The following is an 18731-nucleotide window of genomic DNA, read 5'->3' as shown; positions in this document are numbered from 1 at the left end:
ATTCAAATTTCAAATTTCAAATCAAGCCTGAGAAGCTTCTGCTTCATCTTTGTCATTAGGGCTCTGTTGATTTGTCAATATATTAGAACAGAGATCGCTTCCCTGAAACCGACATAATTATAATTAACACAGGTTTTGTTCAACACAAACACATTCTTTACTGAAAATCTTTTTTCATTTGTGAGAACAAATTAAATCCTGAGAAAAGTCTAATGACATAAGACCAGTAAACAGAACTGGGGTTGGACCATTGCAACTTCTTTGCATATCCATATGTTTCTTTGTTTGCTTGATCTTAGAACGTGTTGTTTGAATGCCGATTCGCGTGGTGGAAGCCTAACAAGAGAGCAGTATTTGTTGGTTGCAAGTTTAACACTTAGTTTGTTCAAATCGTAGTGACTGGACTTATATTATATTTATATTGTTAGATATAATGTTTGTTCCACAGGCAGTGGATTACTGGCACAATAGAATTTCGAAATAAATTCACCGATAAAGCAGACCAAAGCCTGTTTATTTTTTTTTTCTTCGCAAGGATTTTGTTCCAGACTGGGATACTATTTCTTTTATTTACATGATAGACTTTTTGTCCACCAGCTGCTTGAACCCGACGTTCCCTTTCAGCCAATTTGAAAGAGTCTGTTGTGTTATACCTATCAAACACAAATTTTGTTCAACACAAACACGTTCTTTACTGAATTTTGTTTTTTTCATTTGTGAGAACAAATTAAATCCTGAGAAAAGTCTAATGACATAAGACCAGTGAACAGAACTGGGGTTGGACCATTACAACTTTTTTGCACTTCCATATGTTACTTTGTTTGCTTGATCTTAGAACGTGTTGTTTGAATGCTGATTTGCGTGGTGGAAGCCTAACAAACATAGCACCTGAGATCACCCCCAGTTTTTGGTGGGGTTCGTGTTGCTTAGTATTTAGTTTTCTATGTTGTGTTTTGTGTACTATTGTTTGTCTTTTTCTTTTTCAGCTATGGCGTTGTCAGTTTATTTTCGATTTATGAGTTTGAATGTCCCTCTGGTATCTTTCGCCCCTTTTCTTTAACAAGAGAGCAGTCTTTGTTGTTTGCAAGTTTAACACATAGTTTGTTCAAATCGTATTGACTGGACGTATATTGCTAGATATAATGTTTGTTCCACAGGCAGTTTTTTTTTTCTTCGCCAGGATTTTGTTCCAGTCTGGGATACTGCTTCTTTTATTTACATGATAGACTTTGTTTCCACCAGCTGCTTGAATCCGACGTTCCCTTTCAGCCAATTTGAAAGAGTCTGTTCTGTCATACCTATCAAACACATCTACAATTGTCGACGCCGGCTAAAAGAGAGTTGACAGCTGCTTCAAATAGATCAAAAGCAGATCATCAAAACTGGAAAATCTTTTCACATCCAAAGATTGAATAATAGCCATGCCATCCCTGATCAAAGCCGTAATTTATGGGTCACATAGTGGAAGATTAAAAGACGGACAAATCTAACGTTCAAGCTCATGCATAAGATGATATTTGAAACATCTTTCAATCATCGTAAAAAAGAGAAGTGGGTATGGGTCCAATATGGAACGAAAGCAATTTGTCAACAGCACTTCATCTCTGCATTTCGTCTGTGCTAGGACACGACAAAATATGAGCTCTATATATGATTTTTCCTTTAACTGTCTCTCCTGATATGCATTTTAATTTTGTTTTTTGTTCATATCTGAAAAAATCTTTATGTTAGAGCGTTGAATGGGTTCCCAGAAGCTTCTAGACATACAATCAGACAAGATAAAATCTACAAACATTTTGTTCATTGCAGTTCCCGTGTCAATTGCCTTCAAACGAGATTCCTAGACTTCCTTTGAAGCTTTAAGGTCACTTGCGATATTGACCAACCCACGAGGATGCTGTTGAATGTCAAATGGGTTCACTATTGACTCCTGCAAATGACTGATTAAGTTGATGACTTGCTGTTCATCCCGATTGATAGATGCAGGTCTACTTTCATCATGTGTGTTATCATCAGCAGTGACCAAGCTTCATCTCATTTTCATTGCTGCACTGAACTGGCCTACTGTGTGTCTTGTAACATTCCGCCTTATCAACGCAGATTTCTGTTGTTAGGTAGACAACTGATCAGAGCAGACGTGGCCTCTGTCACTGGAAGGGAACGCACTTGGTTACGTTTGATCTTCATATCATTCAATGTTTCATTGCAATTGATACAAAAAAATGTAGGAGACAAAGACTGATCCTGAAATAACGCCCTAGCCATTGAATGGAACATATTTTTACCATCTGTTGTTTCCGTATTAATGTCAACATTGCCTGCTCTGTCTTGAATGTGGTTTACTTCCACAGGATACGAGCAAATACTTAGAGGAACATATGTTCCATCTTGTCAATATAATGATCTGCTACGCTAGTAAGAAACCGTCTCGTTGTTAGTAGCGTACAGCCCATGACAATGCGAAGTTTCGACAAGACCATATACATCATGATATATATGATGCAGTTATAAGACCAAAACAAAGATTGAAAGGCATAAACGAATTTCTATTTACCGACAATATTGTTTCCGCTAAGCCCAGGTATTTTCGTAATTTTTCCGTGGATAGTTCATTGTCTTTATTTAAAGTTTCACCACTTAGAAGCCAACACAAGAATGTTTTCAAAATAGGGGGCATAAGTTTCAAAGACTTAATGAAGTATCTGCAGGTGACGAATATGTATCACATTTTATCTTACCTCCTATACATTTCTAGGAAAATGATTGGTTAAAAGCAGCCGCTTGGAGACCGTGTCCATTTCATATGGGGTTAGTAGGCGTGGTTTATTTCAATACACGGTTAGTAGTTGTGTTACGTCCTTTTGTAAAAACAACACGGTGTTAAAAAATCTGAAAGGTCTAAACAGACGAAGAAATTGATGATGAACGATTGAAATAAATTCATAAAACACATTTAAAGCTAACAAGTTGTTATTGTTGGCATTTGTTTATATATAGGCCAATGCAAGTAGGTTCTAAGTACTAAGTGTTGAAGACTTGACCACTTTGATAGGCCACTAGTCTAATTACCACATGTTAAGATAGTTGGTAAGATAAATTCGTTACATAGTGTAATACTGACCTAATACGATATATACGGGGTCAGTAAATTCAATATTGATATTCAAGATTCGCTCTCACCCCATATGGAATTTACTTACCCCTTATATATCGTATTAGGTCACTAGCACACTACGTAACTAATAGTATGACGAGATCGCCAATTTGCTTACGTAAAATACCGACAGCTTTGTGTAGTATGAGATCTTCATCACAATCAGGTGTTGAAACAGTGCTCAGATCATGAGTTCTGACATGTTTCATTACTTTGATCCTATCAATCGGTGCTTCCTCTACCGTTTTATTTATTCATTAATAAGACTTATATAAACTTCATCCTTTCGCTAATTACGGTTCAAAGAAAAGTTGCCTTTCCCTTTACATCTGTAAAACGTAACCGCTCTGCTATAAATACTTGACAAACGATATAACGTTGCAATTCGTCAGAGTGTCTGCCTTTTTTAGCGGCAGGGGGGAGAGGGTAGTTTGACAGGACAACATGTCCAGTTAAACTTTGTCCGGAAAAATCCTTATGTTATTCCCGTAAAGATTTTTCTATTTATGGATCACATTTATTTGTCAAACAAATACTTCTGAAATACCATTATAAAATGCTATATTTTTTATTTAATGGATACAGTAAGGCAAAATCAATCTTCCAAACAATTTTAGCGAAAACATATTTCAATTGTGGATGTGAATCATGTATATTCACGAAAACATTGACATTATCATATACAGGTAAAGAAGTGATTACAGCGAAAATGAATTCCGTAATTGCGTTGGAATATTCATGAGGGCGTAAAAATGCAAAAAAATCAGAATAATTTAGTAACAACTATATGTATTGAATGCGTTATGAACTTGGAATAAGTATTAGATATGATTTTGGTTTGAAAAAATATCAAATCAAATATGCAAAAAAACATCTAAAAGAAGTTGAAAAAAGGGGTCGTGTTTTGAAATAATGATAAAATTGTTACAAAAATGTAATTCTCTTTAAAAAAACACACAATATTATTCATCAAAATTATTTGGTTATAGTTAAATATGTAATACGCACAAAATCAATCCATTGTATCAAAAGAAACGCAAGCTATTTGCTAATAATTTATGTTGAAATACAGGGTGTAAATTTTCAGTTTGAAAATATTTCTCAACTTTGATTTAATTTTTTTCCGCACGATTTTTTTACGACTGGGCAAACAAATGAAGTTCAGATATTCAACTATCGCTTGTAAAATAGTCAGCTGTGTGAAAGGTGGTTGCATTAAAGTCAAAAACTAAGCGTGTTTTCCGAAAATGTAAGAAATAGTTAGACATTCTTTACGCAAAAAAAATAGTTCAAAGAGGTAGGGCCAATTTGGTCTGTATTTGTTTTGAAAAAATAATCAGAATTATTAAGTTGTCAAATCCTATTGGAAAATGAGTATTGAAAAGTATATATCATATGATTAAAATATGTTTTGAAAAATTTACACGTTTCCAGTTTGATAGCTATCCAGTGCTACATATTAATGTTGAAGGCATTTTGATACACATTTGTAAATTATACATGTTTTGTCAAATCCTACATCAAAGGACGTTGCTAACTTTCCGAAAGAATTTTGGTTCGGTAAACGATGTCCTTCTCATACATTTTGGGTAAGATATTTAATTAAAATTTGCCAAACCTTGTCAAAATAGAGCTCTATTTAGGCGTTTATTGTGGGAAAACTGATGTCGCAAGAGCAATTGTAAAGTATCTATACTTCTAATATAACGAAGCCCAATTTGTTAGCCGGCATAATGTAAAAACGACGAATCAAAGAAATCATCTTTATATATAACTAATACAGGACAATGGTGTTGTTTAAAATTACACCATTCCAGGTCCTTTTGTTTTCCACATAATTAATAATACCAATAATTAACAAGTTCTGGGTCGAATCCGAAACCAATACCAATAGTATATGTCACATGTAGTTTCCGTTACCTGTAGCCTTCTGTAAATTCCTGTATTCTGTAAAGGAGAACCTGGAATTCTTCCAGTAGTTGTTTAAATCTATATTAAACTATAGAACACTTTTTAACAAGTCTGTTTTTTCCACCTCAATACCACAAATAATTTTGGTTAATTAGTTTAAAAACATAATTTAGTTTATAGTAAGATTATTGTAGGAAGAAAACCAGGACGGGTTTAAACAGAAAGAGTTTTAAAACAGAAAAAACTGTGCATCTTACAATCAGCATAACTTTAACAAATGACAATGCGAATACTTAAAATCAAGGCTAAAAAAAAGGCATAGGTACTTTAATTCAGTCACGGACACGCGATGTCGCAAGTGTGTTCTAGTATCTTATAAAAAAAAGTAGACAAAAGCAATAGTGAAACAATGCCGATAACCATACTGCTTAAAAGTTATTTCTAAACAACAATTGAACGTATACATTTTAAAGAAAGTATTTGTTAAACTGTAATATTTGAAACATACATACAAATGCACAATGTTTTATTTTCATTATTTATCTTGATAAATGCATTAGAAGCTTGTTGTTATGACTTTTTTTAATTGCTAAGCTTTGCAGCATATTGACAAAAAACAATGGAAAACATTATGTACTTACAATATCTAAAGCTCTTTCAAGTCAACAAGTTTAGGAGTATTTCACATAATCTTTAGCATGTTACAATTTCCCAAAAATATACCCATTTTACAGATTTAAGTTTTCGAATACGCAGATCTGCTCATTGTTGCCGCATGAACTTTCAATATAGTAATATTGTCTGTTCGTAAATATATCGATTTAAAGATAGGTCTGTGCAGATTAAGATAAAAAGAAAATATTTTTACAAAATAGGTTATCCGTGTACAGATTTTCACTATATTTGACAATGTTGAGAATATGTCATCTCGTTTCTTGTACATGTCTTTAAAAGTATGTATAGCCTCCGGCTTGGATGGTGTTTTTGTTAGTGATTTGATCTTTTTTTCTTCGAGTGAATATGATCAAAAATGTAAACAGACAGACTTCCTTTCTGGAAAGACGTTAAAAAGATGATAGAAGCTCATATACATGATCAAAGAAGGTATATTAGTATTTGTGTTAAAAAGATATTATCAAACCCTCCAATATTTTGTTTAATAAATGTTTAATTTAACCTTACAACCAATGCAAATATCAACGGAAATGCGTACTAGTACTTGAATCTTTACATACTTAGATTACAAACACTTTACAAAAAATCTTTTTTTTTTCTTAGAAAATGACATTTTGCAGAGTAAATTAAATTTTATAAGTCCGTGTTTTTTTCGAGTGCATCCATGTTTTATCGAGAGAAAAACAAAATTCCTATGGCTTAAACTTTAATATGTCAGTGCATTTACGTTTAAAAAACAATGAAAAAGTTCAAATAAAGTACTTTGCAAAGCACGAAAAAATGCATTAAACCAGTTTGATAATGCTATATTAACACGTTCATTTCGTTAAAAGACATCTTCATGTTAGTGTACAGATATGGATTCATACAGTAAATATTTCGTGATGTAAACAATCTTTATGTGAGTTCAGACATGTTGAATTGAGACGTACGTACACATAGTGTGTAAAGCGGGTAAATGTGTGTTTTTCTAACAGAAAATACATCCTAAGTGTTTCAGTTACTATTAATCTTGATGGTAACATGTTGTATCGTTCTAGAAATGGAAATCTAGAATAATGTTCAAATGCTTCTACTGTGAAGAGGTCACATAAAGCACCCTCATAGCTTCATTTCCATCAGAAATACAAAGAATAAAAACTTACAATGTATATTCATTTATGGGGTGTACTCATATTAAATACATCTTTTATTTGTTTTTTTTTTTCATTTCTAAAGGATCGTATTAAAGCTTACAGATTGTATATTTCGTTGTTTATTAAATACATTGGATAAGTCCCCGAGTTTATCATCAGCTCAGTAGTCAGTAATTTGGTGCTTGCATGATTTATAACAAATATTTCTAAAATTGTTTACCTCCAGTGGGGACAGGGGAATAGAAATATGGTCACTTAGGTCCATTTCCGACCGGCAGTAAAACTCTTGCCTCAAGTACGCCACGTCCGGTCAGAATGGGGCGTGCAGAGAAAATACCACGCTCACTGCACGTTACGAACACTTGCAACAGTATTTTGAGGGTTCCGTAGGGGGTCTGTTGCAAGGTAACATTTATGTCAATATCCATTATACCCTCGTTTTCATTGGCAGTCTAAATTTCCCAACCTTCATCTAAAACGTCCTCTGTTGCAGGACCTACCCATTGGATTTATTGTTAATTTGTTCTCGTCCTGAACATGCATAAAATATTTGTCACTAGACGTTAAGCAACCAACAATTAATCATTCAACATTGTCTGTTTACAAATTTAAAAATTATAAAGAACTTAGGTTTCAACTCCATCAGACAAAGTTGAACTTAAATGGATTTGGCTATTTATTAGGTGCTTTTAGTCATACAAGTCTTCAAATATTTCGGTTTTTGGTTTTCAAATATTTGACTTTGAGCGTTACGGATGAAGGTAATCCAGAAAAGCACTTCGGAAGCAAGAAGTTCATATAGTGTTGTTTTCATTTTTCATTAAATATTCCATTCAATTCAAATATTATTGGGGGGGGGGGGGGGGGAGATTTTTCTTATCTTTTACTGTTTTGTTCTTAGTTTTCTTGCTCCTTTGTTTTTCGTCACGGTCATATATATCATTCATAAAATATCCTTGACTGTAAAACAAAGGTAGCATGAAATGAAATGGAAAAGATTATGAGTCCCTGTACTCGGTTCTAAAGACCGTTTTAAAAAGGACACAGTGATTTCTTATATATCTTAGTACTGCAAGGTTACGGCAAAATGTTTTCAGAATAACGAAAAACGAAAGACCTACCATTCCTATCTCAGGATGAACGTAACTTCAAATTGGATGGTTAAGTTGGTTGGGTTTTTTTCGGTCATGTTTTGAAATTCTTCTAAATTGCCTGATTTTTACAAAGACTGGCACTTAAATATAACACAGTTCATACAGATTATAAAGATGAATGAAACAAATCTTCGTTTTTGGGAAACTGCTTGCATTTTCATTTTCAAACAATATTCTCAAGCTTAGACCTATCAAAAATTTTCGGTTTGCCTTATTCTACATGTGTAACTTCCAAAAAGTATTTTTCGAAAAAAAAAGAAGCAATACAATATTCATATTCAACATGAGTCGGTGTAAGTTATTACATCGATGAAATATAATTGTATTTAATACAATTAAAACATGTGTTACGTAGCCAAAACAAGGAGATGCAATATTCGGAAACAATTGCATGATAGCGGTTTTCATTAAATAATGATAATTTCAGATATATGAGAAGGTACTAGACATGTATGTTTAAATTAATATTTACGGATGGACAATAGTATCATTTTAATATAGATAGCCTATAACCTACTAGACGATACAATCACCATAACATGTTCCAGCTCATGTTACTTCATTTAATTTACTGATGATTTTGTATAACATATTAGAAAAAAATATACATAAAAGCTATTCAAATTTTGATACAATCAAAAATCTTTAAGTGTAATTATTGTCAAATTTTTTTTTTGCATCTCTTGTGCGTAAACAACACAACCTGTTTCGACAATTCTTTTAAACCTTTTTTTCAAATTGGAAGGACAATATAATATTAACTTCGATTGACAGATACGTACCCGAATTCGTCAATATATCTGATCAATGTACGTGTCCACACGTGGGTTTATTTAGGGTACATAAGCAACTTTGCATCACATGACACTCAAACAGCCGGAATCATGGAGGCACGACCGGGAGTTTTCCTTTTGTTGCTTGTGACAGTCCTACAGGCAGTAGTTGGTAAGTTGAAATTTAAAGATGTTACGTAAATATTATCTGTATGTAGACATTTGAAAGGTTTGTTAGAGTAACTTCCTTTTTTAAATTAAATATTTTTTTAAATTTGTGCATTTGCACTCAAAGATCATTCTAATTATAAAATTAAAATAAATTAAAAAAAATGGATCATTTAACTCAAATTAGAATAGAGAATATATGAAATTTGAACATCGATGATGTATTATTGCATAGATCGATATTTGCTAAATTCTAATTATTATTTGTTTTTATTCTTTAATTTGATTGTTTTATAGTTTTATTTTCGTTGGAAAAAGGGGTTAGGGTTGGGGTTGTTGATCTTAGTAAAAAATATTGGTTTACAGACTAGCAAAATATATTTCATACATATTCAGGTTGAAAAAGATAATACATAATTTACGTAGGGTTTTAAGGATTTTCGCTACTCTGTTTCAAATAACAAGCTTTTTGAAAGACTGTCATAAATTGATAGTATATTAATGGAGGAACTAAAAAAGCAGAAAAAAATGAAGGGTCCGTGTGCTTGTTTTCGAGATATAAGCCATTGGAAATTTGGCGGGAAATGATTATCTCTAGATTTTTCATACATTTAATAATGGCACCCTTTTTCTTTCAAAAAACATTGAATAAATAACAAGGATTTTAAAAGATTTTCAAATATGGCCTTTCAAACTATATGTAATAAAATTATGAAAAGAAAAGTAGGGGTTAGTGGACAAAATTTCTTAATGGAAAAACATGGATAAAACCAGAGGATTCCGATTATCTGACAAAAAATAAAAAACAAGAGGAGCGAACATCCTTAAGACAAATAGGATAAACATATAGGTACAGCTCTCAGTTTATAGAGGATATAATGTTTGGTGTAAAAATAAGTGTATCATGTTGCTTGCTATTACAAACAAAATTCTAACGTTGTATTAATAGTTTTCTTTGCTAACTGACTGTATATTTTTGTCAAGATATAACAAAATTGTTCACCAATATTTTTTTTATCTCGGAAATCAATTTTCTTTTATCTTTTACACATCAACACACACTACTTAAAACTTTTTAAGGGCTTACATGGAATATATATATGTGTTGTTATTCAATGTGTCAGATTTTTTTCAAAACAAAATGGCATATAGCTAGACAAAGCACATAAGCATATAGGATTCCAGACATGCGCATTGCTTTCGTTTTTATATTTATTAAATGATATTTGCGAGTTTAAGGTTCATCATAACAAATGGACAAAAATGGCTAGACCACAAAAACTACTCCGAGAACAGACTTACCGGTGCAGTTTTAACCTGGCATCCACTAGGTATATAAAAGTTAAATGCATTTTGTGTTTCAGAAAGTTAAAATATTTTTTGGATTTTGATGGGCATTTTTATTCGTTGTCGAAGCGATTTTTAAACATCAGAGTCGGAATAAAACTTGAATGTTTCTCAGTGTCAACAAAGAAATTGCAACGAATACAGTACATCGTAGTTTGTAAATTTGTCATGATAAAATTTCATAAAAGAGCTAAGTGTTAAAAACGTTAATGCGACGAAGTAAGATGTTGTACAAAAGTCAAATGTATGTACTATTTTATTATATCATTTAATAGTTTTCTTACCAAAGAAGTTGTTGAGCTTCTTTAACATCAGAGTCAGAATAAAACAAAAACGTTTATCGTTGTCAACAAAGAAAGAAAAATTATATGATCTCTCGTAATTTGTGAAAAATTATAAAATTTAGGCAAGGGATCTAAGTGCATGGGTAAATATCATGTTAAAACTCTGTATATAAATCGAAAATGCATGTGCGCAGCAGGGTACCAAAGAGACGTAGTAAAATCTTGTATAAAAGTCAACGGTATATATCATTCAAGTTCATGCTTAACATGTTTTGTATTCCCTTTTCCATTAGGACTTACTGAGTCATCGACAAAACTAGATGTCGAGCGGATCGTTGCAATACATAGTAAAAATTAATTGATTCCGCTTAAGCCGATGCTTGGGGCCGTATTAAACTTTCAGTGAGGTGAGACTTTGTTTGCTTCATTTTAAATTAAGGTCTCACTGTGACTTTGAGATGAAGAACAGAAACAAAAGCGCTTTTCGTTTGCTTTTTGTGTGCTTTTTGGTGTACTGATTTTGTGTCATGGATGTATACCCCAAATCCTTTGGTTTTTCATTAGACACAACTGTTAGATATTAATCATTCTCAGAAATAAAATTACAAGAATTATAACTTATAATTCGATTATTTTCCATTTTGCAGACAAGACACGTTAGTACAAATGAAGCCAAACCACAATTTATAGCAAATTGAGTTATAATGTAGACGACATCGTGAAATTCAAAAATAACCAAGCCCTTCCCAAGGAGAATTAATAGAAAATTACTCCATCATGACCTTTGCTAGTCATCATTGACCCCATGAACATCTAATTTAAATGTTACAATATCAAATTACATCGTATAAACTCCCGTTCAGTGGGATACGAGATATATCTCTTCATTCGTGTGATAAATAACAGGCCAAAAACCATTAGGACAAAGTAGTTAATTTAATATCAAGTAGTTTTCACTATAGATACCAAATGTTTTATTTTCATTACAATTATCCAAATGCAAGGGAATTTTGCATATTATTATTCATTGTTTATATGCAAGATGTCTGTATATATATAAAAAAAAGAAAGTGTGGTATGATTGCATAGTTAGAAATTGCATTAAATTTCCTTTAGATTTTTTTAGGGAATATTCTTATTTTTATGTTCAATAGTTTGGACATTTTGGAAATTTCATTTTATATTTGGCTGAAAACATTTTGAAGTTTGGTTCACAAGTTTTCTTTCACCTTTTTTCTGTTCTGTTGAAAGTTTCTTTTTAACACACGTTAATTCGCGTTTAAGTATACTAGTAGAGTCCAAACAACTTTTAAATACTGAATCACAAAGATTGGCAAATGGCAAACTACGGGTCAATGATTTTGAATCGAAATATTCCTTTATCCGTCTCGAATCTCTATCCTTTTGCGATTTTGATTTTATTTTTTGTCTGCGTTACATCTTTGCACTTTTGAATTTCTTGATTAGGACAAAAGACACACATTCTGGCGTAATGTCCTACGTGATGACACTTAAAACATTGCTTACTTGCTGCAAAACAAAATGTTTGTCTATGCTGATTTCCACATCTGGAGCACGCTGGAATCTGACGCATCTGGAAAAATCATGGTCTCCACTATGGCCTGAAGTTGTATTCCATCACTGCATTTCTGCTACATGTATATGTACGTCTCTGGGGAACTGGAAACTCGCTTGTTGCTTGAGGTATCAGGAAAGCGTGTTGAGCTGAAGAGTCAAAACGACCCGGACCTGGCACCAAATGTCACGAATAGAAACTGGGTGTATCTTGTGACTGGGTGATGTGTGATGTCCTGCAACTACACACACACGATAAACAATAAGAAGAATCTGCACCGACTCTGACTCTGGGACTAACTCTTGCAACAAATGACGACTCTGGTTAGCGCGATGTATAATTTAATAGTTCAGCATGGAATACAATTGTACAGAGTTGGAACTGCTCAGTGTAAAACTAAATCCAATCTGCCACACCGTAATAATAAAACAGTTTATATAACAAACCAAAAAATACTTGAATAGACTTGACAAATATTTCTCTAAATGAGTGACAAATTCAACTACGGGATTACAGAAAAACTAGCACATAAATAATAATTAACAATAGAACATACATACTAATTCATGGAATTAAACATATACGAATAATAGATCAATTGAAGTAAAATGTCGCTAATTGAAAAAATAAATTAAAACATGAAATTAGATTAGCTTAAAATAAATCTTCTAAACTTGACTTTTAAAAACCTTTCACAATAAATACAACAAAATCCCTTAGTAAAATATTGCAAATATAATAAAAACAGTGATTTTACAAAATCTTTTACAAAATGTCCGAAAAGTCTCAAAATCTAATTTTGTCCATTTTTCCACTGTGACATGATTGCCAATGAGACAACTCTTTAAAAGAGACCAAATGCACAGAGACTGACAACTATAGTTCACCGTACGGCCTTCAACAATGAGTAAAACCCATACCGCATAATCAGCTATAAAAGGCCCCTGAAATGACAAATGTAAAACAATCCAAACGAGAAAAATAATGGGCTGATGTTGATTTCACCAGTAATAAAAACTAACTTTACCAGTATTTTGCTTAAGTAATATAAAGAAAAAAGTACTTCAAGAAACGGAAAATATTTTTCAGCTTCAAGTAAATGGAAATGCTATCATTATACATTCGCAAACAAATTTGCAATGATACTAGTTGGAGAAAAATCGATATGTGAAAAACATGGACGGAAGTACACGAAAGGCATAAATAAAAACTATCCAGGCTGTGGAACTTGCTGGTGCTGTCAGGCGCCAAAAGGTAAAACACTTTTAAAACAATAAAGACAAATTTTGAATCACTTGGGAAATTATCAATATAATTTCGTCTAAGGAAACTTGGGGTATTTTATTTACATCCGTTGGCCTCAGGACAAATATGTTAATTTATGTTAGGTGATCTGTTATATTACCTTCCAGTTTTGTAAGCATCCTACTGAGCACCGCCGTCTTTGTTTGGTTGCTGATCTTATTATTAAAACGGTATCATATGTTTTTTTTTTTTTTCTTTTGAATTTGCATATATTAGCCAGCACTGAGAGCTATTATTAGTCTTGGTCTAACTCCTGCTACAATGATTTTATATTATTCCAAACTATAATTCAAATATATATTATAACAATCCACTAATTCCATACCAAATAATCTATGAACTTTTACTGACGTTAAAAAAAAAAAGAAGGCGGGAGATACTAAAGGGACATTCGAAACTCACATTTCAAAGAGAAACTTACAGCACAATGGCAGAAATCAAAACGATAAAAAAAAAAAAAAACAAAACAAAACAAAAACAAAAACATAGAACAGGGTGACGGAGTTAGATCTTGTAAAAAAGGCAAATGTATGTATATTTTGTTTGTAGTTTTAAATGCCAATGTAGAAAAATACCAGCAACAACACCAATATATGACGAATCAAAATCATTATATATATTTTTTTAACTGTTATTTAATACATCGCTACTATAGAAATGCTCCAAATCGACGATAAACATTATCCGTATCATATTAGCAAGGAATCGATCATTTAACTATCAAACAAGCTAATAGATCAACATAAATATCCAAATAAAAAGATGCTGTATTTATATCAACGAGACAAATATCCGCAATAGATCAATTGAGGTAGATGTAAGCAGCTATATGTTCTCGTACGACCTTGCGCAAACAATGTGTAAAACCCATACCATTTTAAAAGTAAGCTATAAGGCTTCGAAATGAATAAAGAATACTGCTGTCCATAGATAATGTCTCATAAATATCTGAAGGACATTATTAAGTAAATTTGTTCATACTTTTTGATTTTCAAATTCAAAGGGCCCCAAAAATGGCATTATAATACCTTCTGCTTTGAAATTTGATTTGGTACGCGGACGATCAAGAAAACTTGAGTAACGTTGATCAACGATTATCAAACAATAAAATGATGATTTTCTTAAACCATCTTTGACATTTTACACATTAATAAAACAGGAAACCTAGCATAATTTATTTTGAAAATATTCAATCTATAGTTTTTATGTTTTTCCATTCATTAAAGAATCAGGATATATTGGTTGTTATCAGGATGACAGCACTAGAATTTTACCTAAAGAAGTACTGAAAGACAAAGGTATGACAGTTCAAAAATGCCAACAGTTTTGCGGTCAAAACGGATTCAAGTTTGCAGGTGTTGAGGTAAGTCATTGATAGTTAAGGAGATTGTGTTCATGAATGTATAAAATAAGGTTGATTATACATTGTATTAGTTTTTAAAATGTGCTTCACATCACTCTTCACCGAAACACGGTCTTTTTAGTTTTATTTTGTAAGGTTTTTAGACTCGTGAATGTATACCCTACGTGTTTTTTTTATTTTAGTCAACCCTAGTTTTTCATAAATATGGTACATTTTTCAAAAAATATGTCCTAGGGGTAATATCAATCTTAAGTCTGAGGAGCGTTTCTTACAAATAAGTACCAAAACAAAACGTTTTCTGAGTCGTAGTTTTTATGCCTTACACTTTTAATTGATTGATCGTATTTAAACCATAAGGACATAGGACATATAGACTTTATTACTCTGCTATAGACAAATACCTTGCACTACCTTGTGTATTTGATTAGCTTATGTTACCAAAAAGGTGATACTTATAATAGAAAGAATATTACTTTTATAGTATGGATACGAATGCTTTTGTGGGAATGTTTTACGAAAAGACAGAAAAAGAAAAGAAAGTGATTGTAAAATGCCATGCTCAGGCAATAAACGTCAGATATGTGGTGGTGCATGGAGGATCTCTATTTATACAGGTAACTGATTCTTTGTACATATTTCCCCTTCCTTTACACCGATTACTATATAATGAGATGGTGATCTTTATTTATTTGGCACGTTGAGATACGCGAATGAGATATTCCTACATTGTAGTTCATTTTATTTCAAAGTTGATTCAAGCAAAATAAACTAAAGTTTATCTGTAACACTTCTTTTTTTCAATCTTTGTATATAGCTGAGTTCCACAAAAAGAGACAATAGCATCATTGATTTTCTTAATCTTCTCAACATTTGTGTTTGGTAGTATTTAAAGAGATGCCTAAGGGTTGGACTAATAAGAATTTTAATCACAGATTTTTTTTTCAAATAACTGTTAATTGTTTTACTATGAGCTAAATAGAGATTTTATTTGAAGCAGCCTATCAACATAGTTTACGTTCGTACGTTTTTCCAAATCAATATGGAAATTTATCCCAAATAGCATTAAAATAAATGCATCCCATAATATAAATATTCCTGCATATATATTGCGTAAAGACGACATAAAAAGTCTGAAAAAAAGTTGACCTTGTGCAATGCCAAAATATAAGTATCGACAGGATAGAGGACCGTTAATGTTCGTTCATTATTGTATAGGATTACATACTTTGTTATATCTAAATCAGTCATACCAAAATCAATATCAGTACCAATTAATAGAGAATAATACATGGCAAAATCCGTATCATATGCCGTATCATCCCGATATACCAATATCAGCCCGAGGGCCTTTAGGCCCAAGAGATGATATTGGTCGAGGGTGATACGGCATGTGATACGGATTTTGCCATGTTTTATATGCTTTATCATATATTTAAACAGGAGAGTATATATGAACTGCTTTCTGATCCCTAGCACCTGGGTTACTTTCAGGTTTACATTTGTCTTGTTTTAACAGCTTTAAAAGAACTGCTTAATTATTCATCCGAAGCACCTGGGTAACCTTACAATCTGCGTCCTGTTGTTCATAGATATATTTTGTTTATTGTTTTTTGTTAAGTTTTGTATGGTAACGTCTGTGACGTCACATGCCAAACAATGAAGTCATTTGATAAATGACGTCACGCCCTAATGACCGTTTCATTTAGGACCCAATGAGGAAAAATAATTCTTGAGAAGCTTGCATAAATTAAAACATGGACTTCATGTAAATTTAGTCGGAATCACTACTGTCATAAATGAGAAATTTGAGTAGGGGTGTGATAAAGGATGCGCATCTAAGTTGACCGATATGGACTAAACAGCAGGCTATTTATCAAATATTCAAAACTACTGTATTTACTACTAAATATATGATAAAACGTGATATTGACAACCTTTTAACATATTTTTAGTCAAAGATATATACGTTCTGGTATTAATGTTGCCCATTCAGTAATGAGTTAATTGATCTACATCTAGTTAAGAACCAACCATCTTCTTTTAAGAGAGGGAGGAATGCAATGGTTTTTGTAACACATTTTAAAAATGTTCATCAAAAACGAACTTTTAAATAAAGTAGGAACAACATTCGTTCTTTTTTAATCAATGTTGTTTTCATTTTATTACTAGGTTGTGAATAAAAGCAACCCACTGCTTTACTTTCCTTCCGAAACAAAGATTTCATGTAAATTTAACAAACTTTCAGAATGGTTTGATGATTTTGTATTTGTTTTTAATTTACATGAATTGTTGTGTTGCCACTCTTCCCCCTCACAAAAGATGAAAGGTCGATATCTTATACTGCTAAAATAACAACCTATTATTTTTATTACGCATGTTGTGTCTTTGTTTATAATAAGTTGAAGTATATAAGTGTGTTGAAAGAATTGTATTGTGTAAAATATTTATGGAACGTTGGACAAAACATTTCAATATACTAGTACATTATCCTTTTCAACCATTTCAAAAATTGTCAGATTTTGCCTTTTATAAAGCAATCTCTCAATTCTCGTGGATATTTATTAATCTCAATGGCAAAGGTGGTGTCCGTTGCTAGGAAGTGAATATACACGAACGGAACAAACACGGTTCAATTTTATACTCCATGGTTATCTTGAGAGTCAATTTCTTTCACATCGCTGCATGATGTCTGTGTGTATTAAGTGAGGCAAAACAAACAGAACTACCTTTCAAGATTTAAAGGGTAAATTGTATTGATATCGGTCATTATAGAATCTATTAATTATACAATTACTTTAGATAATGGATCTTGTTACAACACTCAACTAACATTGTTTTTATACCCCCGCCGTCGGCATAAAGTGTTACCTTTGACCGTCCGTCTTTCCGTCCTTGCGGTTGTCCGTGTTTCCGTCCATTTCCGTTTGTTTGAAGCTTGAGCGGGGACATTCGTGTCCTCAGACACATTCTTCTTTTATTTTTTTTTATCATTTTGGACTGTACGGCAAAATTGTATGTTTATTGACTTGATGTCCTGTGATTTGTAACTGTAAAGGTAGCAACTTTATCGCTAAATTCTTTTTTGATATGATTTATCGCCAGATTATAATAATTCTTGATGACCGTTTTGTTGTGCATATTTTTCCTTTGTATCTAACGAAAATATATGTGAAAAGTCTACTCTCATGAATTGGATGTTAATTTGTGGTTCAATACTGGCTGGGAGTTAAATTTGTGTTGCCTAGCTTAAAGATTTAGTTTTAGCTTTTTTATTGAACTTTGTCATAGTACTTTGTATGTAAATATTTCTGAAATGTCGAAAGAAAATCCAAACGCCTAATACGAACTACTCTCAGATTATGGCATCAGTGTAGATAATCCTGGAAGATTTAGTATCAAGTTCAAAATAATGGCTAGTAATGATGCCCATATGGCTTTGGTGTCTTCAAATAATGAGAATGAGATGACTTAGTACAAGGTGGTTGGGGTAACTCAAAGTCAGTAATCCGTTATAAGAGGCAAGCCCGAAGCTTGGCGAAACATAAAGGAAAAGTGCTTCGTCATAATAAATCAAAAGTATTTAAGGTTATATGGAATAAAGGAAAAATCCGAATAGAGGACGGACGCAGAAAGAAAATCATACAATGGACTGATACTTTAAATCCATTAAAAATCAAAAACATTGGAATATCAACTGGCTGGGAATCAACTGGAAAATGGTCATTTCCGTGTCAAGGTATCTGCTTTCTGTTTTATATTTGTCAAAATATAATTTCTCGTAAGGAAATGCGATTATGTTTGTTCCAGGTGAGTTCGTTGATAACAAATTTCCTTGAAAACCAATTTGACACTTTCAGGAGGGTCCGGATTGGGTTAACAAAGTAG

The 18731-nt window shown here is 32.4% G+C and overlaps 1 protein-coding gene across 3 annotated transcripts in view; it reads left to right on the top strand.

The window, feature by feature from the left end:
- Positions 1-8822: 8822 nt before the first annotated feature.
- Positions 8823-18731, top strand: part of LOC127712583 (IgGFc-binding protein-like) — a 32533-nt gene continuing 22624 nt past the window's right edge. For all 3 annotated transcript variants that reach the window (XM_052219094.1, XM_052219095.1, XM_052219093.1), the window contains exons 1-4: positions 8823-8975; positions 13268-13432; positions 14710-14846; positions 15328-15460. In XM_052219094.1, the coding sequence (XP_052075054.1) occupies positions 8915-8975; positions 13268-13432; positions 14710-14846; positions 15328-15460 (496 nt within the window). In that variant the 5' untranslated portion in view covers positions 8823-8914. The remainder of the gene's footprint in view (positions 8976-13267; positions 13433-14709; positions 14847-15327; positions 15461-18731) is intronic.

Source organism: Mytilus californianus, unplaced genomic scaffold (assembly GCF_021869535.1).
Source record: "Mytilus californianus isolate M0D057914Y unplaced genomic scaffold, xbMytCali1.0.p SCAF_8, whole genome shotgun sequence".
In the NCBI taxonomy this organism is placed as follows: Eukaryota; Metazoa; Mollusca; class Bivalvia; order Mytilida; family Mytilidae; genus Mytilus; species Mytilus californianus.
The sequence above is the reverse complement of the archived record's forward strand: the minus strand, read 5'-3'. Positions and strand labels throughout refer to the sequence as shown.